Source organism: Sporisorium graminicola, chromosome SGRAM_5 (genome assembly GCF_005498985.1).
Source record: "Sporisorium graminicola strain CBS 10092 chromosome SGRAM_5, whole genome shotgun sequence".
NCBI classification, from domain to species: domain Eukaryota; kingdom Fungi; phylum Basidiomycota; class Ustilaginomycetes; order Ustilaginales; family Ustilaginaceae; genus Sporisorium; species Sporisorium graminicola.
In genome coordinates this window covers 184425-210205 of record NC_043735.1, presented here as the reverse complement: position 1 = coordinate 210205, position 25781 = coordinate 184425, and the positions used below count along the sequence as shown (strand labels likewise).

The following is a 25781-nucleotide window of genomic DNA, read 5'->3' as shown; positions in this document are numbered from 1 at the left end:
CGGTAACGTGCAACAATGACGACAACAACAAAAATAACAGGATGGTGAAAGTAGAAACCGGCCTGCGTAAGGAAAGAGATCGACGGGTTGAGAGCGGCTAGATATCGTTAGTCACGTGCAAGCTCGTCGGCTTCGCCCTGAGCATCGACACGCCTCTTGCGGTGGTCCCGGCACTGATCCTTGCCGGCGGCGGGGTAGCAATCACTGGTGTCGACCAGGGAAACATTGGTGTCCGCGCCTCCGCACCAACCACGTTAGCTGCGGGGGCGACCGACGCCCCCTTTTCCGCCACATTCGTATCCAAGTCCTCGTCGTCCTCGTCGTGGTCTTTGTGGAAGTCAAGGAACAGACTCTCCGGGCTGGCATGCGGGTTGTGCGGCAGGTGGAACGGCGACACGATGTCGCCGGGCGACATGTGGACATGGTCGTACGCGCTCTCAGGCGTGCCCAGGATCACACGCACCCGCTGCACGCCGTGGTCGGAGCGGGGTGAGGCTCCGCGGTGCATACCGGCGAGGTACGGGTAGGAAAAGTGCGAGGCGGCAGCGGCACTGCCGGAGCCGAGCGAACTAACCGTCGCTAGCGACACGCGCGAGGTGTTGGCGTGCAGGGCGAACAGCTTGCTCTCGCCGCCACGCAGCGCCTCGTCGGTGTGCGGCGTCGGCAGCACCAGGTCGCCCCGCCCCAGCGAGTAGGGCGTCTCGTCATCGGCACCCACGACAGAGGTGATAAAATCGTCCGGCAGCTCGGCGTTGGACTGCATCGCAGCAGCCCGCGGTGCAGTGCTGCGCATCGTCACCACTGGTTGGGGCGCAGCAGTGTACTTGTCCCCTGCGCCTGCAGAGTGAGGCTTGGTCAAGGTGCTAGCAGCACGCTTCAGACGTGCCCCCCACCCGCCGGCGAGCGGCGCACCGGCCTCGTCGGACCTCAGCAGGTTCGACACGTAGGGTGCGTGTGCGCCCGCGTACTTCTCCTCATCGTGAGGGAACGACGAGTCGGCGGTACGTTGGCCGGCGTCCTGACGGCCCTTGTTGTAGGCATCCGCCTCCTTGCGCTTCCTGTAGGCGTAGATCCCACCGATGGCAGCCGCGACGGCGGCGGCGCCGAGGAGCGAGCCTGCGATGGCGCCCGTGTGGTTCGAGCCGCGCGTGGCAGGCGGGGTGGTTTGCGAGTTGTCCGTGTTCGGGGAAGCCTCAGCAGGAGACGAGGACGGAGTCGGGGCAGCGACGTCCGGCTTCGACTCGACCGAGGGCGACTCACTAGCAGCGGAAGCAGAAGCCGATGCGGGGGCAGACGGAGCCTGGACGGGGCTCGCAGCCGAGGCAGGGGCAGAAGCAGAGCCAGCAGGCGCAGCGCCAATACTGGCAGCCACCGCCTGTCTCGCCTGAGCCACACCCGCCGTCGAAGTCGACCACGTGAGGCCGCCCGCATTCTGCATCGTCGCAGTATCCAGGTAATGCACCTGCCCAGCCGCACCACCACTCGCGCTACCACTGTTCAAAAAGCTCTGTCCGGCATACGACCCCACGGGGCCGTCGTTGACCTTGCCGAATGAGACCATCATGATTTGGTCCGCCATCACCGCCGAGTGGTAAGCCAGCGCGGGTGGTCTCGATGATGCGGAGGTCCACACCGCCGCGTCCCACCGTGCGGGCGTTTGGCGAGGGTCGAGAATGAAGACCTCGCTGATGGGGTCGTTGTTGGTAGTGAAAAGGGTAGGGTCTTGGAGGTATCCGCCGTGGAGGATGACTTTGCCATCGGGGGTGACGACGGCGGTGTGGCCCATTCGGCCTGAGGGGATAAGACCGGTGGCGTTCCAGTGCTCCCAGTCGCCCGAGGCGACGTCGAGCGCCCAGAACTTGTTGAGGGGTGCCATGGAGCCAGTCTGATCCTTGCCGCCGAGGAAGAGCACTTTCTCGCCACAGGTGCCGTTGGCGGGGAGCACAACGGTCGTGTAGTCGGTCAGCGAAAAGTCGCGCATGCGAGAGTCGAGCGCGAGCGACTGGATCGACGCATAGGCTGTGCCCGTCATGTCGATGCCGACGTGCGCTGTCTCGATGGCACTGTTGCTATGGACAGAAGACGACGAATAACTCCACATGTCGACGCCCATGTAGGTGCCGTTGGAGCTCGCGCAGGTGGTAGCATCAAAGTAGCCACCAGAGACCATGATCGACGTAGAGTTGGCCGAGGCGAGCGTCGCCGCTTTGGCCCCGCGTCTTCGAGCCGGAATAACTCCGTTATCCGAGTGCACAGCAGCCCATGTACCAGCAGTGGCGTTGCCGACAGGTGCAGACCACACGTAGGCCGGTGCGTCCGTCGCACAGTCCTGCGTGATGCCGCCGAGGATCCAGAGCTTCTCGGTGCCATCGGCTGGGTCGACAGCGGCGCTTGCCGCCGCGTAGGCGTGTGCGGGCAAGCCATCGGACGACAGCCTCTGCCACGACTGGGCGGTCGAGTTGGAGGCCAAGCTGGCAGCAGACATGTCGGCAACGTCGAGGGCGTAGACGTCGTTGGTGATCTCGCCTGCCAGAGTCGTCTGTCCGCCCACGACGAGGACGAGGTTGTGGGTGGGCAGGTACGTAGCCGTCTGGCCCCAGCGTTTTGTCGGTGGTGCAGCGACCGTCATCGCGGACTCTGTACCGTTGGTTTCTTCAAACACGATTGTCAGCGTACGGCCATCCTCCTCGGCGGGAGCATCGGCAGTGGCCGAGTCGACAGCTACAACAGTGGGGAAAACATCGTCTCTTCGCAGACGAGACTTGCCAACGACGGCTTGCGAGATACCGTACCCTCCTGCTCCTCCTCTCTGTGCGCGTCTGGCGGCAGCGTTTGCGCCTCGATCTCGATCCAGATATCCTGACCGAGCTGAAGCTGGAAGCTCGTCTGCTGCTTGTCGTCGGCGTGGCGCTTGGTGCGCGTGCCGGAACTGAGGAACTGTTCCAGCAGCGACTGGTTCCAAGCTCGCTGATCGTCGAGCGTCTGGTACGCGCGATGGCAGCGCTGAGACGCACGGAACGAGGAGAACAAGGACCAGGAGCGAGCGCAGCATCCACATCGCTCGTGCTGTCCTTGTCGTTGGTTGTGCTTCAGTGCGCCTTTGTGGACGCGCGTGGCCAGAAGCGCGAGTTGCGATCGAATTGTTGGTCTTGTTGATGTGGGGAAATGTCGTTGTTGCTTGTTGCGGACAGAGAGTGACGTGAGATGAGGAACAAGACGCCAGCGCCTGCTCCTCGTTGACGCGACACTCTTGCTGTCGGCGCGTTTGCCTTGGTTGCGTCTTACCTGCCATTGCATCGTCCAGGATGGTGAGTGGGATGGGTATTGTGGCCTGACAAGATCGTCTCGAGAGTCGAGACGAGGAGATGCAAGGGTTCGGAAGGGAGAGGGGCGAGAACGGGGGAAAAAGTAACACGAAGGTCTCGACGACGTGGTCAGGTCGTCCGGACGATCTGGGAAGTCGAGTTTCGCGTAGTGTATATAAAAGGGACTGGAGAGGAACCCGACAAGAGCACAGCTCTTTGCTAAGAAACAGAAGGCGAGGATGGGGAAGGGATGATGGAGGCGAAAAGGAAAGATTCGAGACGAACGGCGACGGAATGCAAATGATGGCGGCCGAGGGGGTACTCTTGTACCTCGGCAGGGAGCTTTAGTCGGGATCACACCTCCAGCACGACCAGTTCAGGAACACGAGAGAGGCTCGGGCACGGTCTTCCATGCAAGCCAGCAACAGTTACAGGCGGGAACCAGTTCAGTGTCACGCTTCGAGCTTGCCTCGTTCGGGTGGACGTTGGATGTTCAACAATGGTAGCCGGATGCAACACAACACAAAACACAACAGAGAGCGGCTACGAGTTGCCCGTTGTCGTCGCCGCTGTCGTCGTCGTCGTCGAGGAGCAAGTTGGAGAAGCTTCGATTTGTTTGGCAGAGTTGGGCAGCTCGACAGGCGATTTCTTGACGTGTTCCATTGGTTGGGCGAACCAAAATCGCACTAGAGCAGCAACCCGCGATCGCAACATTCTGCGCTCTTCTGCACTTACTCTCAGAGAACGATGCAGGAACCTGCCGGCAGACAGACAAATAAGCACGCTGCTATGGCATCATGTGCTTCTGCGACGGCATGAATCGTTCGAGATTATGGCGAATCTTGCAGCCAGAACGGCATTTGTTCTAGGCGCCACGGTCATTCAGATGCATCGGGCTAAATAGAAATGCAAAATCGCGATTGTCTGTTTATCGGCAAATTTCGATTCCGACTTCCGACTGGAATCGAGCGGGTGTGCACGGCGAACGGCTGAGCCAAGAAGAAACCGCACCTTCTTTGCTCCCAAAGATTAGCCACCACCTCATCCTCCCTTCCTTGCACTTGCACATCAGCATTCCCCCGGGCGTTGCTGTGATCGTTGCAGACGCTACCTGGATCATCATGGCGTCTACGTCGAGGATCGCGTCACGCGCAGCTGCTTCGGCCGCTCGCTCGACATCTCGGCAGCATCTCACGGCGACACGGACTCCACTTCCAGCCTTGCTCTCAAGCAAAGCTTTCCCTGCTGTTGTCAACGCAGCGAACAACGGCAGAGTCGGAAATACTGATAGAAGAACATTCAGCGTATCATCCTCCACTCAAAGACTGCAGCGCTCCACCTCTGCCGGTCCAATACTCACAAGTTCCAACCCAGACCATGAAAAGGACAACGACGAACTGCGCTCGCTCTTCGACGCACCTCCCTCCTCCTCCTCAGCAAACAACCTGCGGTCTTCTGGGCCATCAACAGGTCTGTTCGAGATTCCATCGCTCACCTCGCCCCAGAACTTTCTCATCCTCGCCCAACAGACGCTGGCGCGCGCACAGCTGCTCGTAGACCGCATCGACCGTGCAGGCTCTGCCGATGCGAGCACCGCCCAAGGCGTCAAGGAACTCCGCGAGGTTGTGCGCAACCTGGATCGACTGAGCGATCTTCTCTGTGGCGTCATTGATATGGCCGAGCTCGTGCGCAACGCGCACCCGGATCCAGAGTGGGCCGAAGCCGCCAATGCTGCCTACGAGTATCTGTGCGGCTACATGAACGTGCTCAACACCCACACTGGCTTGTACAGTGTGCTCAAGAGCATCCTCTCCAACCACGAGATCGCCTCAACACTCTCAGCGGAAGCGACCGCGGTGGCAAACGTGTTCTTGCGCGACTTTGAGAAGTCGGGCATCCACCTCCCACCGGCAGAGAGGGAGCGATTCGTACAGCTCAGCGACGAGATCCTTGTCCTCGGTCGTGGGTTCCTCCAAGATATTGCAGGAAACGACGCATCGGACGACTTTGCACGCAATGCCAGCGCCAAGCCGGAAGCGGACAAGGAGGACATTGTCGAAATCCCCACGCATTGGCTCGAGGACGTCAACCCGACCGTGCTCAAAGCTGTCCGTGCAAGCGCGATTACGGACCGCGACGGACTGCTCACTTTCTCGGCAGCTGACCAGCCGTGGGTGTTCCAGACGCTGCTCAAGTATGCGCCGGACGAACGAGCGCGCAAAGTGGCATTCCGTGCCGCCAACTACGGCAGCCAGGCGCAGGTGCAGCGTCTCGAACGGTTGTTGAAGGCGCGCGCCGAGCTGGCGACGCTCACGGGCGCTGGATCGTACGCAGAGATGGCGCTCGGTGACAAGATGGCCAAGGAGCCGCAAAACGTCGAGGAATTTCTGCGGGCGCTGACCAAGCATCATCGTCCACGTGCCGCCGAGGACCTCGACAAGCTGCGAAGGCTCAAGCTCACCGCATCCACTGCGGGCAAGAAGAGCAGCTCGACGTTCAACCCTTCCCCCACGCTACCCGACTTTGCACCGTGGGATCGCGACATGTATACGGAACAGCATTTCCGCAGTCCGTCGCTGCGGAGTGTCCAGCCGCTGTCGCCGTATCTCAGTCTCGGGTCGGTGTTTGCCGGGCTTTCGCGGCTGTTCTCGGCGCTGTACGGGATCCGGTTCCGCGCGTCCATGGTGGCTCCGGGCGAGGTGTGGAGTGACGGACCGGGAGATGTGATGAAGGTGGAGGTGCTGGATGAGCGTGAGGGGGCACGTGGCACGGGTGGATCTGCAGAGGGGCTGATTGGGACAGTGTATGCGGATCTGTGGAGTCGCGAGGGGAAGCCGGGGGGTGCGGCACATTATACGGTGCGCTGTTCGCGTCGGGTGGATAAGGATGATGAAGCGGGCGACTTTGTGCATGGGCGTGCGGAGGATGGGCGCGCGGTGAGGCCGGAGGACCTGGGCGGACAGGGGTATGGGAACCCTTTGCAGGCGCCCACGTTTGAGCAGCGAGAGCGAGAGGGACGGTACCAGTTGCCCGTTGTTGTGCTGATGTGCGACTTTGCGCGTCCCGGTGGGGGCAATCAGGGACCGTGTCTGCTGGGCTGGCACGAAGTCGAGACGCTCTTCCACGAGATGGGGCATGCGATCCACTCGATGATCGGGCGCACCTCGTACCACAACGTCTCGGGCACGCGGTGCGCCACGGACTTTGTCGAGCTTCCCTCGATCCTCATGGAGCACTTTGTACAATCGCCCCAGGTCGTCTCCGTTGTCGCGCGGCACCACAAGACCGGCGCCAGCCTGCCGTTCGAACATCTCTCGTCGCACCTGCTCGCCTCCAAGTCGCTCGAGGGACTCGACACGTACCACCAGATCCTCCTCGCCCGCTTGGACCAGCTGTACCACTCGACCGCCGCCTCGTCCCCTACCTTCGACAGCACTGCACTGTATGCACACCTCGACCGCGAGATGCACCTCCCCGGCGCACGCGCGCTGTCGTACACCGAGGGCGCACACCCGCAGGTGCGCTTCGGCCATCTGTTTGGGTATGGCAGCACCTACTACTCGTACTTGCTAGACAGGGTGATCGCGAGCAAGGTCTGGAACCATCTGTTTGCGCAGGACCCACTGGATAGGCAGAAGGGCGAGGTGTTCAAGACCCAGTGCTTGAAGTTCGGCGGCGGCAAGGATCCCTGGCATATCTTGGCCGATGTGCTGCAGGCGGATCATATCAGGGATGGCGATTCGAACGCCATGCAGCAGGTCGGCAGGTGGGGCATCGAGTGATGGTAGGCGCTTTTTCCTTAGATGGTCGTCAAGTTGTTTGGATTCGATGTAACTTACACTAATTTGCGCATAGAACGTTGCTATCACCACCGCTTCACACCCACACACCTTACACCTCACACAATACACACACATTTCACACAGACCAAGCGCGGGAGGGAAGTGTCCCGCATGCAGAACGGTTTGCTATTCACGCCATGGCCAGCTTACTGTAGCTCGGCGGCGCCAAGCGGTTCCTCACCTCGCGCCAGACATACAACGGCAAGCTGCTGACCGCGACAATCACCGCCGTCTTCCACAGGAACCTGTATGACAGCACGAAGCCCAGATCGAAGAACTCGGGCAAGAACACGATACTCACGCAATAGAAAAACAGCGTGACGATCTCGGAGAGCAGCATGTAGACGTGCCACGTGGTGATCTCCAACGCGACCATGATGAGTTCGTTGACGACCAGGGCGGTGAACGAGATGCTGACGATGTTGAGGAACTCGTTCTCGAACAGCAGCAGCGAGAGGATCATGATCGCGCCACCCTGGTACGTCGAGATCATGAGCCAGGTGGTGAAGGTTTTCGCGGAAAGCGAGCGGCCCTTGGTGAGATCCTTGTACAGTTCCGGGTACAGCAGCGCGAGGTCTTCGCTGACATCGCGGTCGAGCACGAGCGAGAAGACGGGCGCCATGGTGTACACAGTCGCATAACCGACCATGAGCCAGCCCTGGTACAGAGCGATGGGCGCAAAGTAGAAGATGGACGAGAAGACGGCTTGGATGATCGAGATGATGAGGCCGCGGTGGATGACGAATTGCGCGAGCTTGGCGGACCGCTTGTATGAGTTGCGCCCATGCCACACGAGCAGCTTGGTAAGGAAGCTAAACTGGGTGATGGAGAAGTCGGCGGCGAGCGACGCCTGCTTGCCCTCTTTGCCCACGATACCCACTCCGACGTCGGCAGCCTGGATCATCGACACATCGTTGCCGCCGTCGCCGATGCAGCAAACCCGCTTGCGCGTGTGTGTACGGATCAGCCTTGCCACATCCGCCTTCTGCGTAGGCGAACATCGACACGCTACAACCGCCGACAGCTGCGTCGCCAGCTCGATGAATTCGTCTTTGAACGAATCCAGACATACCTGCAGTGACTCTCCGTCAATCACCAGACAACAATCCAGCTTAGAACGCACGAAGTCGAGCATGTCGCGCACCGCATCCGGCGTGCGCAGCTTAGCCACCTGATGCACGTACTGGTTGCGAGCCACCAACTTGGACGAGATGGCAATGCAAGTCGCTGTCTCGATCTTGTCACCCGTCAACATCCACACCTTGATGCCGGCATTACGCAGCAGCTCGAGCGTCATCTTGACATCCTCCTGCAGCTTGTCCTCGACCCCCGTGAGGCCGAGCAGCTCCAAATTGTTCTCGAGATGCTCCTCGATTGCCCGCGCCATGGCTTGGTTGCGGTCCTCAACTTGCACCCGCGCCGCCTTGTAGGCACGCTCAAACACCACCCAACTGTCCTGAGTCAGCCTCCTGCGTCCCACCACGAGCGTACGCAGCCCCTCGCGGGCCATGTTGCCACACTCTTCGTCGAGCCAGTCGTTCTGCGCGACAATCTTGGCCATGACCACATCGGCGCCTTTCTGATAGAACGTGATCTCGCCCGTGCTCCGCTCGCGAATCACGATTCCCATGCGTTTCGATTCCGAGGTGAAGGGGAACACTTCGAGTATGTCAAAGTGCAGTGTCGAGCCGTCAGAAGCGCGAAGCGACATGGACGTGCGGTCTCTCGCGACGAGGCTGAGCCCCACCGATTCTGTCCATCGGACGATGGCGACCTCGTCGGGAGAGGAGGCTTGGTAGGTGATAGATCCATCGGGCTCGATTACCGGTGTCACATTGTGGCAGAGTGCAAGTGCCAGAACGACATCCTTAACACGAGAGCTCATGTCACGACGACCACGTCCAGCCAGCATCGCCCCTGCTGTGGTGAGCGATATGGGCTGCTGCGCAATGCTCTTGCCGCCAGGTGTTGTCTTGGTTGGGCTCAGAGGCTGAGCATTAGTGTTGCCGTAATGCTGCTGCAACGCGGTAGCAAGCTGCGATGCGACCTCGTCCATACTGTCCCAGCCGTAGCTCATGGTGCCCATGTGCAGCTTGCGGAGTTCCATCTCGTTCTGCGTCAGCGTTCCTGTCTTGTCGGACAAGAGGTACTCGATGCGGCCGAGCTCCTCTGGCAGCGTCGAGGTGCGGACAATGGTACCTGGAATCTCATCGTCATGCATGATCTGGCGGGCGTAGACGGTCTTGCCCATGTCCAGGTTGACGCGGAGACTGATGGGGATGATGGACGAAAACAGAATGAGGAAGCGGAAGATGTAGATCCACCACTCGCCTTTGAAGCCGTTGAGAGCGACGAGCGCGACCGAAAGCGCAAAGGTGACACCGCAAAGGATCTTGGAGAGGCGATTGATCTCGAGGTCCAACAGTCCGACCTTGGTGCCTGGATAAGACGTGTTCATGACGGCTCTTGTCTCTCGTCCCGTGTAGACGACCATTCCAACGGCGGTGCCGGCCGCAAGGACGGTGTTGGCCCACAAGACGTTCTCGGCTGTCAGAGGAGCCACTTGAGGCTGCTGGCTCATGGCGATGATGGTGTCTGGGCGTTGTGATTCGGCTGAGCTGCGGTTCTGATCTGGCGCGTCGGTTGGCACGCCAAGTAGATCGCCTACGGTGGGACCAGACCGTGGCAGCGTGGGTGGAGGCGTGGCAGAACCGTCGTCTGGCGGAGGATGCAGTGTGAGGTTGCCGAGGAACGAGTGGATGTCCTTGATTGGCGGACCTGCAAAGACGACGGCACGATCGCGGAGGACAGCCAGCTCATCTGTAGGCATGCGTTGGGTCAGCTCGACGGCAATGCGCAGCTTCCAGTCCGTTTCTCCGTCAAGTTGATCGGTGCGAATGAAACAGCTGCCGTTCGAGCCTCCAACGTCAACGCCCTCGCTAGGATCGGAAGAAGATGGGCCTGCCGACTTGGCCGCTCCTGCTTCTGCTGATTTGATGTTGTCCTCTCCTTCGTCTTCATCCTCGCCGAGAACAAACTGGGTGCTCTCATCCGCTGGTGTAGGTACAACAGAGCCACCACCGGTTTCGATCGCCGCATCATTGGAAAAGGTCTGCAGCAACACCATGTCGGCGGGCACGCGCTGATTCTTGTCGAGCACGACCAGATCACCGACCTTGATCTTGCTGCTGGGAACCTGGACGACTCTAGACTGGCCCAGATCACTGCCAAGTGAAAGGGGCTTGTTGGAGCTGGCCTTCCTGGCCAAGCGTGCCTGCGCCTTGGCGAGAGCTGAGTCGTTGGGTACGAGCAGCTTGTAAGGAGCACTGTTGCTCTCTACATCTCTCTTGTATCTGGCCCAATCGTCGATGGCCTCTTTGCCGATGGTGATGCAGAGGACGAAGGCGAGGGGAGCCACGTAGGTGGCGATGAAGCCGATCTTGAGGGCGGGTATAAATTGACTGAGGGCAACAAGAAGAAAGTAGAGGTTGAAGAAGAACTTGAACTGCTCGTACAGCACCTTGGGCAAGAAGGTGACGACGTTGTACTTTTGATTGCGTACCACATTGGCGGGGTACTTTGAACGTACGCGATCCGAGTCGCCGAGACTGATGGTCCTGCTGAGATCGCGCGGAGCACGTTCCTTTGAAGAGAACAAAGAAGCAATGAAGCCAGCTCTGCGTGAGCCAAGCTGGACGACGGTATTGGATGGTGGTGGAATGCCGTCTGAATCGTCGTGAGTGCCATACTGCCGGCGGTGGTCCTCGGAGGGTCGTGAGGTCAAGCTAGGCCGCTTTGAGCCCGTCGAGCGTCCCGGAGCCTCATCATCGCTGTCCTGCAGCAGACCTTGCTGTTCGTCCGAATCTCGAGCATTGTTCTGGCCGAAGCGACTGAATCTGGAGCGCGGATTGCGCGAGCGAAAGGTGGCGAATCCGGTTTCGGTTTGCGAGTGGTAGGAGGGTGCTGGCGAGCTGCGTCCCGTCGACATGGTGGTTGTGGTTGTCAAAGGGTGTAGAGGATACGCGCCGTTGAACACGGGACTCGCGTTGAAAGAGGAAGAGGGCCAGCCGGTGGTGTTAGACGACATTCATGAGCGTGTTCTCAAAGCCAGGGACGAAGTGTTGGGCTGCGTTAGTTTCGTCGTGCAAGCACCTAGTCTGTCATATTAGCAGTGTCGCGTGGCCTTGGTATAGACTGGACACAGTGACGATGTTGAATGAGATGGTTGGAGTTGACGATCGAATAGCAGTGTTGGTCGCGGCGATGGACATGGTCTGTTCACCGTATCAGCAGCACCCACACCTCCACGCTTTACAGTGCCGAGCTTTAGAAATTTTGCCTTTGTTAGACCGCAGCAGCGACTTGGAATCGTGCGAGAAGAATTCCAAGTCGGAAACGGTTGCTTCATGCAGGCCCTCGGAGCTCGAAGGCTCGTCTCCACCCTTTCAAATCGCGCTTTGAGATTAGTGGAACCCTTCTTGATCTCCAGCCATCTCGGATACGCTCGACATCGAACCTCCCAGACCACTTCTCCCACGTACGTTGGAATCACGGAAGCACGCTGCAACAGCTCAGCAAGTCGCCTGCTTCTGCGCACGGAATCACTGACCAGTCCACCAACACCCCGCGTGTCTCTTACAACCAGCAGAATGACGACCATCCCAAGCCGATTGGCCCAGACTACACAGATCTCGAGGACGCTCGAGGAGGCGCGAAAGCGATCTACGGCGCTCTACCGCAACTTCTACCGCTCGGTAAGTAGCTCTCATTGCGATGGCCTTTCCGTCACATGTTGTCCCGACGCTGACGATCATTGTCCCTGCTTTCAGGCCCCCGAGATCTGCGCTCTCTACGCGCTCGAAGTGCCGCCTTCGACACTTCGCGCCAAGTTCCGCACGCAGTTTGAGAAGAACAAGACAGTCAAGGACCTTGCCGTGCTCGATTTGATGCTGCTCAAGGCGCAGCAGGAGTATCAAGAGACGATGAACGGCTGGAAGCAAATTCCTCACGTCATGAAGTGGTTCGCCGAGGAGGAGGTAAGTTACCGGTACACACAGCGCGAACATCAACCACCGACCGAATCAGCGGCCATCAATGGTATCGGCCTGTGGCTGTGCTGGCCTTCATTGCCTATGCGAGACTATGCTTGAAGCTGACTCGAGCATCTCACCCTTGCATTTCCTTCCTTTCAAACAGGGCCCAGCACGACCCGAAGGCTTCTTGGAAAAGTTCTACGCTTCTCGAGACGAGGGACGAGGACCGATCGGCACTGGCATCTGAGTCGTTCTGGCCTCCCGCTCTACGCATCCGTCTAGTTTCGTCAAGTTCTCTGATTGCAAATTCAAACTTTACAGCTTTCCATCTGGTTTGATTGATGCCTTCCCGACTGCGGCGTGTTTCGGACATGGGCCGATTATTTAGAAGAAAGAAGGACTTTCTCACGCGAAATGGACGAGCAGACTTGGTTGGAACAAAGGCAAGTCTGACGAGAGGCGGTGCAGCTCAGCTGTTTACTTCAGACGAGTCGCTCGTTTCGAACGAAAAGGGCGTCGGCTTCGAGGTTGTGACTTTCCGCCCCGCAAGCTGCGATCGGAAGGCCCGTATGGATCATGGGAACGTGATTGCTTGGACATCGACGCTCAGCTGGGATAGGCCTGAGTGCCTGAAACTATGGCGTCAAGCTTGCACTGCGCTCGGGACTCCGATCCGATTCCCGGCACAGAAGCAGCTGTCAGCTTCTCGCGGCTTCTCGCGGTCCTTGGTCTCATTGTACGCAGACGCTTGGGGTGCCCAAATCGATCCGCTCAGCGACGTCGTTCCCTGGCTTGTCAGCAAGGCAGCAACGTGGCACTGAGAAGCCGTCAAGCCGAGGCCCCACGCCTTCTGTGTGAGCTTCTTCTCAGAGTTTCAGTAGCCGAAGTTCCTTCCTGGCTTGCTCGCAACTGTCCCGCTCACACCGATCGATGCGACTTATTGAATTCTCCGCGCTGCGTTGCGAGGATAGATCGCTACGACAAGCGGAACTCCGATTCCCAGCTCAATGTCGAGAGCAGATTGGTCATCTTCGTCGGGTTTCGCGGCATTTGCGCGGCAATTGCTGATCCTTGGCATGGAATACTCAGCCAACTGAAAGCGAGCTGCACATCGAGCGAGAAGGCGGCCGCTGCCGGAGTGGCTGAAGATCTGCGCTGCGTGTCGAGAGTATTACCGAGCTGTCAAGAGACTGATCAGAGTTCCATCGTGTGACCAGGCCGTGCACGATTGCGCCCACCCCAAATCAAAGTGAGGCTTGGAGGCAGAGCTGGCATGCATGAACAATGAAGCTGTCAAATCCATGATCACAGCTCGACCCTGCAGCTGCAGTTGGCTGCCACCTAAGCGCCCACTTGTGGCCGCTTCTTCTCAAAAACGCAATCACGACCGAAGGGATTCTTGACTTTCAGAAATTTAGGGCCCGACGCAAGTCGACTCGGTCTGGTTGGCCCTTGCCAACTTCTTTTTTTGCCAGTCACAGAGGCCGTTCGCACTTGCGGCGATGCCGGAGAGACTCAAAGTGTCGAAGGCCAAGGAGTGCGTCGTTGCTGTGATTTCTTCGTGGGTCGGTCCGACCGGTAAACATTCTCGCGAGTCACAAGCCACTCGAAGTGATTAGAGCAGTGGCACATCGATAGAATTAGCGCAAACAATCCGGAGCTTGCTCCCCCCTCCCTCACTCTCCTATCTCGAAGGGAAAAAGGAAAGATGATCAGCTGAATGACACGTTCATGAATAGACGTGGGCACATTACCTCGGTCGAGTCTGGCTAATTGCGATGCGGGTGTCGCGATGAAGTCAAATGCAACGTAGAGTTGCCTCGAGCTTGGGGGAGATCGTCGTTGCGAGGGGCTGCAGGGTGGTACTCTGCACAAATGAACAAAAGACGACATGCAATCGCTTTTTGAGGCAACACCTGTCAAGACCCTAGTCACGATGCCCTTGGCCGGGCTTCGCCGCCCTATCGTGCTCCAGACTTTGCTCGGAGCGGACATCGGTGCATCCGATTTTCGAGTTCTCGAATGCAGAGACGATAGAACATATATAAGGATCATGTTTCCGCATCCGCGATCGTTTCCTCTCCTTCACCCAACACTTGATCTTCACTGTCGTATCTAGCACTCAGACCCAAACACTCTGTCGCTGATTCATCGCAGCGTACAGCATTCCTCTGCCTCTCCAGCTTCCCTCGTCACCATGCTAATGACACCACCCTTCAAGCAAACCTCTCTCGCAGCGTTTCAATCAAGTTCGACCATATCTTCGAGCTCTACCAGCTCCGTCGACACCCTCGCTGCATCATTCAAGGCATCTGCACCCCAAAGCAGTCTCCCCGTACGAGTTTGTTTAGCGGACCTTGCCGTCAAGCAGCTAAGCAACCTACGAAAAGAAGCGACTGATTGCAAGTTGACCTTCCCATCTTCTTGCAACCGGCCGCTGCAGGTTATCGACACCAACATCAGCAAGTCATCCAGAACACAATCGTCCACTGCTAGTTCGAAGTCTTTGTCTCCATCTCTCAAACTCGGTGCCAAGCATACACTTGCAGCTCCGAAGAAGGTACGATCGCCATCGAAAAAGGACATCTCTGCTGGTGCTCAATGCGCGGTAAAAGCAAACAAGATTGGTTCGCTTCTCAATCACTCCGCATCAGTCACACTCAAAGGCGAACGCATCAGCGTCAAGGTACCCAAAAAGCTCCCCACACCGCGACTGAAGCCCAACTCATCTCCGTATGAGGGTCTCGTCGCACACCTCTCTCGCCACCACTCTTTCGCCGAGGCGCAACAAGTCGACCAGTACGCGGTGACCCCCGACTACTACCTCACGCAATACCTCGAGACAGCACGCCTGGGCAAGTGCAGCCTGTACCATCAAACAGAGACCTTCCTCCACGCCAACAAGCATTTCTTGCTGTCGCAGATCTTGCCCGGAGAGCCCCTGCCGGAGAGAATCCCTCTCGATGTCACCGAGTGGGTGAGCACGCTCCAACAACCTCCGACGCATCTGTTGGCAGTGCATTCAGACAGCGAAGCGGCCACACTCTATGCCGTCCATGGCCAGGTCTTGGCTCTGCAGTGTGTCTCGATCCCCTTCCTGCCGGCCTCGGATGAGACCCAGCAGCACGGTAAGGTGATCCGACACACGCCCACACTCGCACTCCGTGTCCCCTCCGTTCCCCACTTCAACACGATCATGCGATGGCTCTACTCACAATCCACCACTTCGCTCCTGCATGAATTGCTGCCGCTAGAACACATCGTTGCGTACCTCACGAAGCGCAGTCTCGCCCTGCGCAGCACTACTTCTTCTGCAGATGCTTCGAAACCGGTATCTCCACAATCACCTGCCCAAACACCCAACCGGTCGTCGGCAGACATCGTCGAAGCAATGTCGACCTTGTCGACGCGCTACTTTCTCGAGTGCCTGCAAGCCATCCAGGCTGTGTGGAAAAACGGGGTAGCGCTCGGCATCGTCTCGTGGAACTTTTGGTCGACACTTGATCAAGCGTGGAACCTCCTGATGGGTGCCATGGTTGTTTCGTCCAAGCACAAAGTCTGCACCACCGCCACGGTTGCTGCAACCGCAACTGCGAATGAGTTGACGGCTCAATTGCAGTCGACCAAGCTCGGTTGACTTCTCGTCAGATGTATCTATACCCTACGCCAGCCTCACTTCCTAAATTCCACAGCTTGTACATGTACTCTCACTACAACCAAACCGCCGAAACCAGATTGAAAATGAAGATGTGATGACGTTGAATCATAAATAACACTGGAACCAAAACTATTGCAGGAGAGGATCGCGGAAGTGCTTCTGGTTGTTGTTCCTGAACCCGATCCTGGTCATGTACTGTTCGCGTCTGTTCCTATCTCTGAACTCGGTGATGTGCTTCTTGGCCTCCCTGGCTTCACCCCTGTTCCTTGCCTTGATCACCTGGCCGTGACGGCCGGTGACCAGGGTGCCGTCGCCGTCATGATGGCCCATGCCGCTTTCGGCGATGAGGCGACGGGCGAGCGCGCCGCCGCCGCCGTATCTGCGCGAGAGGTCGTTTTGGTCAGCTGCGCTGGAGCCCATGGGGGTTTCGCGCAGAGACTGCTGGTAGTAGCGGCGGAGGGAGCGGTGACCGAGACGTGCGCCCGAGGGCAGGACAAGTTCCAGTTCGGAATCGCCGTATCGGATCTGGTCGTCGCGCTCCTCGTCAGCGACGGAAGACGTCTTGGTGATGGTGAGGTCACGAACCTGGTCCTCGCCGTCGACCTGCATGCCATCCTGGTCCACATCAGCCTCATCACCATCGGCATCCTCCCACTCCTCATCCTCGTCTGCCGGATACGAGCTGGTGAAGTCGTAGAAATCGCCGAGCTCGAGCTGATCCTCCGGATCCGAGTAGGCGATCTTGCAGTGGTATTTGTCCAGCATGTGGTTCCTCACCGACTCGGCGTTGTGGAATCCCTTCCCGCGGCCATTGCAGTACAAGCAAATGTTTCCGATGCTCACCTTGTCTGCCAGGTACGAGACAAGCCCTGGAAGATCAACAATATACTCCGAGTCCGGAATAAAGAAGCCGTGCGCCTTGGACATGTGCGCTAGCGTATCCTTGAGCTCCGCGAAGCCCGACTTGGCGCAAAAGATGCATTCGTGTGTCGGATCGATGCGTCTCGACGAAGCGACCTTGGCGTCGATGGCAGCCTGGATTTGCTCCTCGGTAGCGTTCTCGGAAACAAGGAGTGTGTCACGTGCGGTCTGTTTCTTCTCAGCAGCCACGATCGCCGCGTCTGTGGTTGTCCTTGTCAGTGCCGGTGCTGATGTAGATGTGGATGAGGTCTGCTCGGCGGCTGGCTTCGGCACACGGAAGACGAGAGGCACCTGCTCTCCATCGGCGCCGGTCGATTCTGTAGTGCTAGACGAATCGGCTTGAGAAGCTGCTGCTGCTGCCGAAGCAGTCTTCTTTTCAAACTTGGCGAGGTTCTCCTTGTGCTTCTTCGCGTTGAGATGGTCGCGATACGCATTCTGCGAGGCAAACTTCTTATCGCACGCCTCGCACTTGTCCGGTGTAACGGCAGTCTGCGCCTCCTGGGCAAGAGCAGCACGTCGCTCGAGGATCTTTGCGTTGAACACATCGGCCTTGACGGGTGGAAGGTTGGCCACTCGACGCTTCATGTTGTATCGATGCAGGTCGGAGCGGTAATGCGCTCGCTGGTCCTCCGGGTTGGGGAAGGCGATACTGCACGAGAGGCAGGTGAAGAGCGGGGTATCATCGTCGTAGCCTTGGTCGTACTGCGGCGCCGAAGACGGCTCGCCACTAGAGGATTCTACGATGGTGGCCATGTTGAGGGTGCCGATCAGAGATAAAGGAGGCGTAGATATCGAGTGATGCTGACGGATCTGTAAAGCGATCGAGAAGGCTGGATTGGTGAAGGCAGGAGTTGATACTTGGCAATTCTAGGCCAAGACAGTATGACGGTCTGATGGGTAGAAGTGGATCCATATCATACCTCAATTGGCAGCTACGTCGGCAAATGCGGGGACAGCAGCGAGGCTCAGTCCAGCCTGCCGAAAATTTCGAAAAGAGCAGGAAGAACACACAAATTTTGCAGACGTCGGTGTGTCGCTGAGTTATTGCCACCACCTTTTTATTCTGCACCTTGCAGGTCGTTGAGGTGGAGGAAATTTGATGTCTTTTGTCATTTCAAATTTGTCTAAAATCCGAAGTTTAGCCGATAGGTCAGCCCGATAGCGTTTCATCTTAGATTCTTTTCGTGTCCTCATTGACATTGCTGGCCGTGGTCTAACATATTCTTCCTTTAAACAATTTGTCGCGGTATGAGCAAAGTTCGGCCGAGCTTTTATAGTTTTGACATTACCGCCTTTGGAGCTCACCATTGATCATACAACATCGGTAAAAACGTTCATTCTACCCATAGGTCATACTGAGATACACGAGAGAACTAAGGGAGCGTCTTTGGTGAGGAAAGCATTGTAACACTATGCACCTTGAGGCGATGACCGCTGCTGTTAGCAGTGAGGGCGGGCAAAATAGGCATCATGGGTGAGAGAGTGAGTCACGTGCAACCGTAGACTGGCCAGCTGGTCAGACGATATTGGCTGAGCTGACTCTACGGGCCTTCGGCGCGCAAAAGGATAGAGGCTTGACAGTGTTGAAAAGCAGCCAAAATCCGGAAGACTGCTGTGCAAGCCATTCAAAGCTCGTCGCCAAAATTCCCAGCTCAGCAGCGCAACCAGTCCCTAGATTCAGCCTAAGGCAAGCGCAAGCAAGCCGGCCATGCGCAGTCGAGACCGCTCCCAAGTCGCGTTCGTCGTCTCAAACGCTTCTTGACAACGATCTCCGTCATCGTCACCCACACTAGATCCATCCAGCAAGGTAAGCATCTCCTTCAACACACATACTCTTTCGACATCCGGCACACACGTACGACCACACAGCATAGAGGACCAGACGAGCGCTGCACCGCCGACCACCTGCACTTTGGACGCATTCATTGCATCTTCTACTTAGTGCAATCTGTAAAAAGACCACTCCAGCATTATACTTCTCTGCTGCATCTTCGACATTCTTCTCGCACTACCACAACCCGTTTCTTTGCTGTCGTCTCTTCTCGACCATTTGCTGATTCGCATCGCATTCATATCTACACTCGACTATCGCGACAACCGCATTGTCATCTCTACAGATGCAGATTTTCGTCAAGACTCTGACGGGTTAGTATCCGGCCATCATTCCGATAGGAGAATTTCGATTTTGCCCATCGCATCGCATCGCATCGCCAGCACATTTACATTTGAGGAAGGACGAAGAAGCTAGGATATGCGGAAGGAAGCGTACAGGACAGTGACGCGATGGAAGCGGGACATCAACTACAGACGCATCAGGACCGTGCTGGACTTGGACAAATGCCCGGCGACCTTGTGACGATCAACGGTCCAGAAGGAGAGAAGGAGATGGCAAACGAGGTTGACAGTAATGGAAAGGCTCGAACTACAGGCCAATATGGGATCCTTGTTACAATGCTTTGGGGCATGGAAGGCACGTACATACGCCGTGCATTCGGAACCGGCCATTTTCACCACCTGAATCTGTTCGCAGGTCTGGTTAGCGTGTACGGCCTGTGTCGAGCGCAAGGAAAGGAGGACTGTAGAGACCATTGGGGAAAAGAGATTGGACTCAGACAAGTGCGCGGATTCGATATCTAGCGAAGGGCCGGGACGCTACACGATGCATTCTGCGATGCGATGGGTCGAAATCGATCTACCTTCCACCATACCAATTCTTTCTGCCAATGACGGCATACTGATCGTTTCCACCTCTCCTACTCTTCTGCACACCAACAGGTAAGACCATTACCCTTGAGGTGGAGTCCTCGGACACCATCGACAATGTCAAGGCCAAGATTCAGGACAAGGAGGGCATCCCCCCCGACCAGCAGCGCCTGATCTTTGCCGGTAAGCAGCTCGAGGACGGCCGCACGCTTTCGGACTACAACATCCAGAAGGAGTCGACCCTCCACCTCGTCCTCCGTCTGCGTGGTGGTATCATTGAGCCCTCGCTCAAGGTGCTCGCCGGCAAGTACAACTGTGACAAGCAGATCTGCCGCAAGTGCTACGCTCGTCTCCCCCCCCGTGCCACCAACTGCCGTAAGCGCAAGTGCGGTCACTCGTCGCAGCTCCGACCCAAGAAGAAGTTGAAGTAAATGTTCTCGCGCATTGCTTCGATTGGTTTCTGGTTTCGACGTTTCTCGCTTTTCACCACGACACACACATATACGCACACACACAACACTCATGCACCAGGCAAAAGGTGTGAAGGGCGGCATCTCTTGGTGCCTGGTCCTTTTTGTACTTCATCTGTAGGCTGCTGATCTGGTCGGCAGGAACCTATCGTCCTTTCAGTCGCCTCAAAAACATCCACACTTTCTCATTCTTGGTTTCTCCCTCCCTTGCAAGATGGGGGGCGCGATCAGGAACAAAAATGCATCTCTTTTCTCCTACTTTCTCACGCAGTGCGCATACTTGTTCTGATCGTGTTCTGATCGTGAAATGAATTGCTGCGTCAGAGAGGGATGGAATGCAACTTGACCCAATCCTCAGGCTTGCCCGTGCAATCGTACACGTCGACCGCTGCGAACGTGACCTGCGGGAAGCCTTTGAAGCTGATGGCTTCCTTTCCGAGATCTGTAAAGATTCGCTGTTGGCGCATATCTTGGATTTGAGTCTGCGCTTCGGTGGCCGAGAGCGAGGCGTAGAGGAGTGAGATGTGTGGGAAGTAGGCTTCGCTTGAGGCGGGGGGATCTGGTGGGGGAAAGTGGTGGTCTACGTGACGGCGGGTGATGGTGTTGAGCGCGAGGGGGGCAGGGGTTTGGGCGAGGGCGATGAGGATGCACTGGGGATCCGTAAAAACAGAGATAGGAAGTTAGCTGCGTGTTTCGGCGATGTGATAACAAGTAGGACGTTTTGGACGTACCTGGAAGTAGGACCCTCTGGTTGTGACGTCCTTCAGCCCGACGGTGAGTCCCCCTTCTAGCTCCCCTGCGTGCTGCTTCTTCCACGCCTTCACAGCTTCGTCAGCAACATCCCTCAACGCCTCCCCACTGATCTCTCTATCCCCCAAGCCCGCAAGCAGCGTCGCGTGGATCCCAAACTCGCCCGAGCTCACACCAGCGTTCGCAGCCCGCAGCCGCGCCATCTCGTCTCGCACCGCATCGCTGAACCCCGAGCTGCGCGGAACAAGCCACAGCGCAAGCCCTGAATAAATCCCTTCCGTCGAGATACCGTCAGTCATCGAAAACAACGAGCGGGTAAGGAGGCGATGGTGTGTGAGAACGTACCCATATTCGGACGGCGAGATGTCGACAAGAAGCACGACGTGGAGGAACAATGTGAAATACAGCGTGCGGGTCCATGCGTCGATCTATCGCCGTCTCGGACCTGCTGCCCCGATCCCCTTCCCACCCATTCGCAATTTCCATTTCACCGTCCAGCCAACTCCCCCCGCCAGCATCCTTCCTCAAAGAATCTCACTCATTCGCACTTCTCCATCTTCCTCTCAACACACAACCCGAATACGGTCACCTCACAAAGTGTATCGCATTGCAAAGCGAAAAGCATCTAGCTAGACGACAAGGGTAGCAAAACCAAAAAGCGCATTTACTTCATGATCTTACCGTCAGCGAAAGCCTTGCCGTCGATGACAGCCTCCCAGGCCATCATGTCCTCGAAGAACTTCTTGTCCTCGGGCTTGCTGATGTCCAACGGGGTGATGCTGTACGAGTCGACATCCGGAGCGACCTCCAGCACGCTCTTGGCGTCCTTACCCCTGGTGATCAACACACCGGCGATGAGGTTGTTGTTGTTCTCGCCAAACACACCGAGGGTGCCCATGGTGTACTTGCGGCTGGCCTCGAGACGGGCAAAGAAGCCGCCGATGAGGTTGTTGCTCTGGAAGACGGCCTGGAGCTCGTCGTTGTACTTGTAGTCCAGCCTGGAGATCGTGTAGCCTTCCGAGTCAAAGTTCTTGAAGAACCAGGGAAGGGCGGTCTCGCGCGTCTCCTCGTTCGAGTAGGTGCGCTTCCACTCGTCCAGGTTGAACGACGACTTGGGCAGGTCGTCCAACGGGTTCTTTGGCTTGGGAGCCTGCTTGGGCTCGTCGTCCTCGTCATCCTTGGGCGCCGGGGCGGCCTTGGGCTTCTCGGCCTTGGGAGCAGGGGCAGCCTTGGGCTTCTCCTCCTTCTTGGGGGGCGTGAACTTGACGTTGTCCTCGGCGAAGGTGACCTCGTTGAACACCTTGAGCACCTGGGGCTGCTTGGTGACCGTGTTGAAGTAGCGGACCGAGTTGGGGTACTTGGAGCGGAAGTTGTTACCGGCAACGCTGCTGAAAACAAACTTGAGGTTCGAAGCGACAGTCAAGTCGGCGAGGGTGACACGGTGACCGACGAGGAAGGTCTTCTTCTTGAGCTCGGCCTCGAGGTAGGCGAAGGCACGGTCGAGCGACTCCCAGCTCTTCTGCTCATTGGCCTTGTTGTAGGCGAAGATGCCCTTGCAGAGGAGGTAGATTTGGAGGGCGGGGGCGAGAATCTCGTCATCGGCGAACGAGACCCACTGGTCGACAAGCGCGGCCGACTTGGCGTCAGTGCCGAGGAGCTTGGCGTTGTCAGCGAGAGCGGCAACTGCGGGGAAAGCGCACGAAAACAGAGAGAGTTGTGAAGGACAAAGAGGTCAGCTTGACCGAATCTGGTGCGATTAGAGATGCCAAAATGTCACCGGCGCTCCATCGTCTTTTGTCTCCATGAGTCTCGTGCAACTGGTTGCTGCAGAGAGAAAGAATCAGGGCATTATGCTGAAAGAAGTATCCTCGACATGGATGATTCGGACAGGGATAACTGTAAAAGATAATCTCATCATTTGAAAAAGGGCGGGGCAGGAGAGGGGTCGTCTTTCGCGACAGAACGGCGAAGGGAGCTAGTGCGGAGAGACGGTGGAAGCATGCGACGACACTGGCGAACGAGCGTGAAGATACATACCGTAACGAGCAATGGCCTTGCCCTCGGTGAGGCTGAAGCCGTCGGTGCCCTTGAAGGCGGGGATCTTGCCGTAGGGGAAGAGAGCAAGAAACTCGGGCTTCTTGGTGTCGCCAGCGAGAGCCTTGGTCTCGACCACCTCGAGCTCAAGGCCGTTGTAGGCGGCGGCAGCGAGAACGCGGTCGACCTTGAAGTGGCCGGCGTGGCCGTAGATCTGTCCGATGGGAGCCATTTTTGGTATATGTGCGGAAGGAGGGTGATGGGTATGTGGTGAGGAGACAAGAGGTAGAAACCAAATGACCGTCGACTGGTGTGCGTGTCTCTCTGTGCTTGTGTGTGCGGCTGGGGCGAATTTGGTCAAAAATTGTATGTCTGCGTAGAGAGTTCCTTCTTCCAGTTTCTTTTCTTAGTTGTTGATTGCGCACTGTGCTTGCTACTTTGCCACTTGGCACAGTTCTTCTGTGCCAGCGAGGAAAAAAAATCTTTGACAAAATGGACGAGTCCCCGCCAACTCTACGTTTTGCCGCCAATTCCAGACAGGGAGGGGACAGCACCACGCTCTAACAACGAAAGAAAACTCGATTGCCCCCTTTGGGGACTGACATACAAAACGTGCCTGTTGGTCGGGCATGCTGTGTGTCTGAGCCGGTCTCGTCTCACACACCTACGCTCTCAGGAACACGCCGCTCCACAAAAAATCAGGACGAAGCAAACGATGATGAATTGGAGAGAGCCCGTCATGACCATAGCACAGCATTCTAACTATGGCAAACACCATCGACAGATGACGCAGGATCCACAAATTTCAACGGGGGCTTAGAAACTACGGAAAGTTTTTTGTGCACTCAAAGCTCCTCGTGGTGAGGGGCCTCCTTGGCAGGGGCAGCCTGCTCAGTGCCGGCAACGTTGATAGGGTCCAGGTCGACCGAGACCTTGTGCTTGCCGTTGAGCGCAATGAAATCAACAAAGCCCTCGAGCGAGCGGTCACCGGTAAACTCGATCCAGTCCGAGCTGCCAGCCGCCTTGAACTTGATGGTGGGGAACGATTGCACCTGGAACCCGGCCGAGGGCGGGATGTCATTGGCGGTAGCATCCATCTTGGCGATGAGCACCTTGTCCTTGTGCGCCTTGTACTTCTCACCCAGAGTGTCGTACGTGGGGGCCAGCTTCTTGCAGTGTCCACACCAGGGAGCGTAGAACTCGACCAGCTTGTCCTTGGAGTCGTCACCAACGATGGCGTCAAACTCATCGGCGACCAATACGTGGACGGGGCCATCCTGGTCCTTGGGGATAGGCTCCGACTTGACCGAGGGCTTGAGCGAACCGCTGGTGTACTGCGAAACAAAGTCGGTCACTTTGCCCACCAGATCACCGGAGAGGTCCTCGAGGGGGTACTTGAGGTTCTGCTCGATGTCCTGGACGGCAAACGCAGGCCACTCCTCGCCCTGAATGTTGAGCGACTTGGCGTGGGCGGAGTACTTGTTACCATCGATCCAGACAAAGTTGAGCTTGCCCTTGTTGGCTTTAGCGAGAGACTTGAGCGATTCGACGTTCGACTCAAGATCCTTGGACTCCGGGTCCGCAAAGAGGTAAGCGAGCGGCAGGCCGGACTCGGCGTAGCTCATGAAGTTCTCGGCGTTAAGCTCGTCGATCAGAGGGATCGACTCGGCCTTGAGGAAGTTGGTGATCTGCTCCTCGTTGAGCGACTTGCCGTCAAGCTTGACCTCGGGCTCGTCGAACTGGCGGTACACCACAAAGGCAGGCGCAGAGACACCGGCTTTCTCGGCGACCGAGGCGTCGTGAACGACACCAAACAGGTAGTTGTCGCGGAGGTTGTTGGCGACCGCGTTGACAGCGGCAAGATTGGTCTCATCGGCAGAGTCGAGGTAGGCGATGGCGACGACGCGGTCCTTGCTCTTGAACTCGGTGAAGTTGTCGGCGGTGACGGTGGAGAGGGCAGGAAGGGCCTGCTTCTTCATGTACGAGACGATGCCGTCGGCCTTGCGGTTGCCGTTGTAGTCCGAGGGAGAGCCGTTGCGGAAGACCTTGAGCGTGGGGAAACCCTCGACGTTGTGTTCAGCGCAAAGAGCGTTCTCTTCGGTGCAGTCAACCTTGGCGAGCTTGATCTTGTCGGCGAGCAGTTCGGTGGAGGCCTTCTCATACTCGGGAGCGAGGGCCTTGCAGTGTCCACACCAAGGGGCGTAGAACTCGACAAGCACCAACGGCTGTTGAGGTCGAGAGGCGTCAACAAGAAGAAAGAGAAAAAGAGAAAGTACCTAAGTCAGCGAGAAGTCCTTCCTGCAGCAAGCGCGATTTGAGTCAAGGAGTAGGGTACGCACCTCGTTCTGGACGTTTTCAGTAAAGTTGCTGGTGCCGAGCACGAGAACGTCGGAGGAGGACGAGGCCTCAGCGGCAACGAAGGTGGCGGCGGTAGCCAGACCGGCCGCGATAGCGGAACGAGAGAATCGCATCTTGGAAGGGGACGCGAGACGAGGAAACAAAGGGAGACGAGGTGGTGGTAGTGATGAAGGTGAAATGGACGTTGAAGGTGGTTGCGTTATAAGGATCAACACCGAAACCTCGACCAAGACATTCCAGTCGAGCAGGCTGTACGGGCCGGGCAGGAGGCACGGGCAGCCAGCAACGCCTCGCCTGTGCCCTCCCCTGCCTCTTTGTGGACCCCGTTGCGGGCGTGCACAGAGCAATCAACAGGCAGCAGCACGAGCCGCGAGCAAAAGTCACACAGCGCGCGCCGGAAGAAAATGTGGACGGCCTGACGTGGCACCCTCGAGCAATGCAGATGCAAAAGCAGAGGGCTCGTGCCCTCCTACTTCGTTTCCCGGATTTTAGAGCTCAGCGCTTGGTGTCGCTCGCACCTTCCACCTCACCGCATTTCTCTCGGCGCCTCGAGGCATTTCGGCTGACCGCACGAGACGCGCAGTCTGCGTTCCGTTTTGCTCTGCTTCAGACCAATACCGGAACTGTAGAGGCTTGTCATCCTTGTGCAACGATTCATCTCGCCTTGACACTGTACTGAATTGTCCTGCTCTTACCGGCTATCGGAA

At 57.4% G+C, this 25781-nt stretch overlaps 10 protein-coding genes across 10 annotated transcripts; 4 read left to right on the top strand and 6 right to left on the bottom strand.

The window, feature by feature from the left end:
• Positions 1-97: 97 nt before the first annotated feature.
• On the bottom strand, positions 98-3058 carry EX895_004821 (uncharacterized protein; the record flags this gene model as incomplete). Its single annotated transcript, XM_029885415.1, has 1 exon — positions 98-3058. The coding sequence occupies one exon, from the start codon at positions 3056-3058 to the stop codon at positions 98-100; it is 2961 nt and encodes a 986-aa protein (XP_029737981.1).
• A 1368-nt stretch (positions 3059-4426) lies between these two features.
• EX895_004820 (uncharacterized protein) lies at positions 4427-7087 on the top strand (the record flags this gene model as incomplete). The annotated part of the gene is made up of 1 exon (XM_029885414.1): positions 4427-7087. One exon carries the CDS (start codon positions 4427-4429, stop codon positions 7085-7087), a length of 2661 nt encoding a protein of 886 aa, XP_029737980.1.
• Positions 7088-7277: 190 nt separating this feature from the next.
• Positions 7278-11234, bottom strand: EX895_004819 (uncharacterized protein; the record flags this gene model as incomplete). Its single annotated transcript, XM_029885413.1, has 1 exon — positions 7278-11234. The coding sequence occupies one exon, from the start codon at positions 11232-11234 to the stop codon at positions 7278-7280; it is 3957 nt and encodes a 1318-aa protein (XP_029737979.1).
• A 562-nt stretch (positions 11235-11796) lies between these two features.
• EX895_004818 (uncharacterized protein) lies at positions 11797-12427 on the top strand (the record flags this gene model as incomplete). The annotated part of the gene is made up of 3 exons (XM_029885412.1): positions 11797-11901; positions 11977-12183; positions 12344-12427. 3 exons carry the CDS (start codon positions 11797-11799, stop codon positions 12425-12427), a joined length of 396 nt encoding a protein of 131 aa, XP_029737978.1.
• A 1950-nt stretch (positions 12428-14377) lies between these two features.
• EX895_004817 (uncharacterized protein) lies at positions 14378-15817 on the top strand (the record flags this gene model as incomplete). The annotated part of the gene is made up of 2 exons (XM_029885411.1): positions 14378-14515; positions 14624-15817. 2 exons carry the CDS (start codon positions 14378-14380, stop codon positions 15815-15817), a joined length of 1332 nt encoding a protein of 443 aa, XP_029737977.1.
• Positions 15818-15967: 150 nt separating this feature from the next.
• EX895_004816 (uncharacterized protein) lies at positions 15968-17512 on the bottom strand (the record flags this gene model as incomplete). Its single annotated transcript, XM_029885410.1, has 1 exon — positions 15968-17512. The coding sequence occupies one exon, from the start codon at positions 17510-17512 to the stop codon at positions 15968-15970; it is 1545 nt and encodes a 514-aa protein (XP_029737976.1).
• A 1364-nt stretch (positions 17513-18876) lies between these two features.
• On the top strand, positions 18877-19893 carry EX895_004815 (uncharacterized protein; the record flags this gene model as incomplete). Its single annotated transcript, XM_029885409.1, has 2 exons — positions 18877-18904; positions 19535-19893. The coding sequence occupies 2 exons, from the start codon at positions 18877-18879 to the stop codon at positions 19891-19893; spliced, it is 387 nt and encodes a 128-aa protein (XP_029737975.1).
• Positions 19894-20252: 359 nt separating this feature from the next.
• Positions 20253-21031, bottom strand: EX895_004814 (uncharacterized protein; the record flags this gene model as incomplete). Its single annotated transcript, XM_029885408.1, has 3 exons — positions 20253-20582; positions 20664-20944; positions 21028-21031. The coding sequence occupies 3 exons, from the start codon at positions 21029-21031 to the stop codon at positions 20253-20255; spliced, it is 615 nt and encodes a 204-aa protein (XP_029737974.1).
• A 315-nt stretch (positions 21032-21346) lies between these two features.
• EX895_004813 (uncharacterized protein) lies at positions 21347-22948 on the bottom strand (the record flags this gene model as incomplete). Its single annotated transcript, XM_029885407.1, has 2 exons — positions 21347-22365; positions 22720-22948. The coding sequence occupies 2 exons, from the start codon at positions 22946-22948 to the stop codon at positions 21347-21349; spliced, it is 1248 nt and encodes a 415-aa protein (XP_029737973.1).
• A 613-nt stretch (positions 22949-23561) lies between these two features.
• On the bottom strand, positions 23562-25187 carry EX895_004812 (uncharacterized protein; the record flags this gene model as incomplete). Its single annotated transcript, XM_029885406.1, has 2 exons — positions 23562-24941; positions 25056-25187. 2 exons carry the CDS (start codon positions 25185-25187, stop codon positions 23562-23564), a joined length of 1512 nt encoding a protein of 503 aa, XP_029737972.1.
• Between the last annotated feature and the right edge of the window lie 594 nt (positions 25188-25781).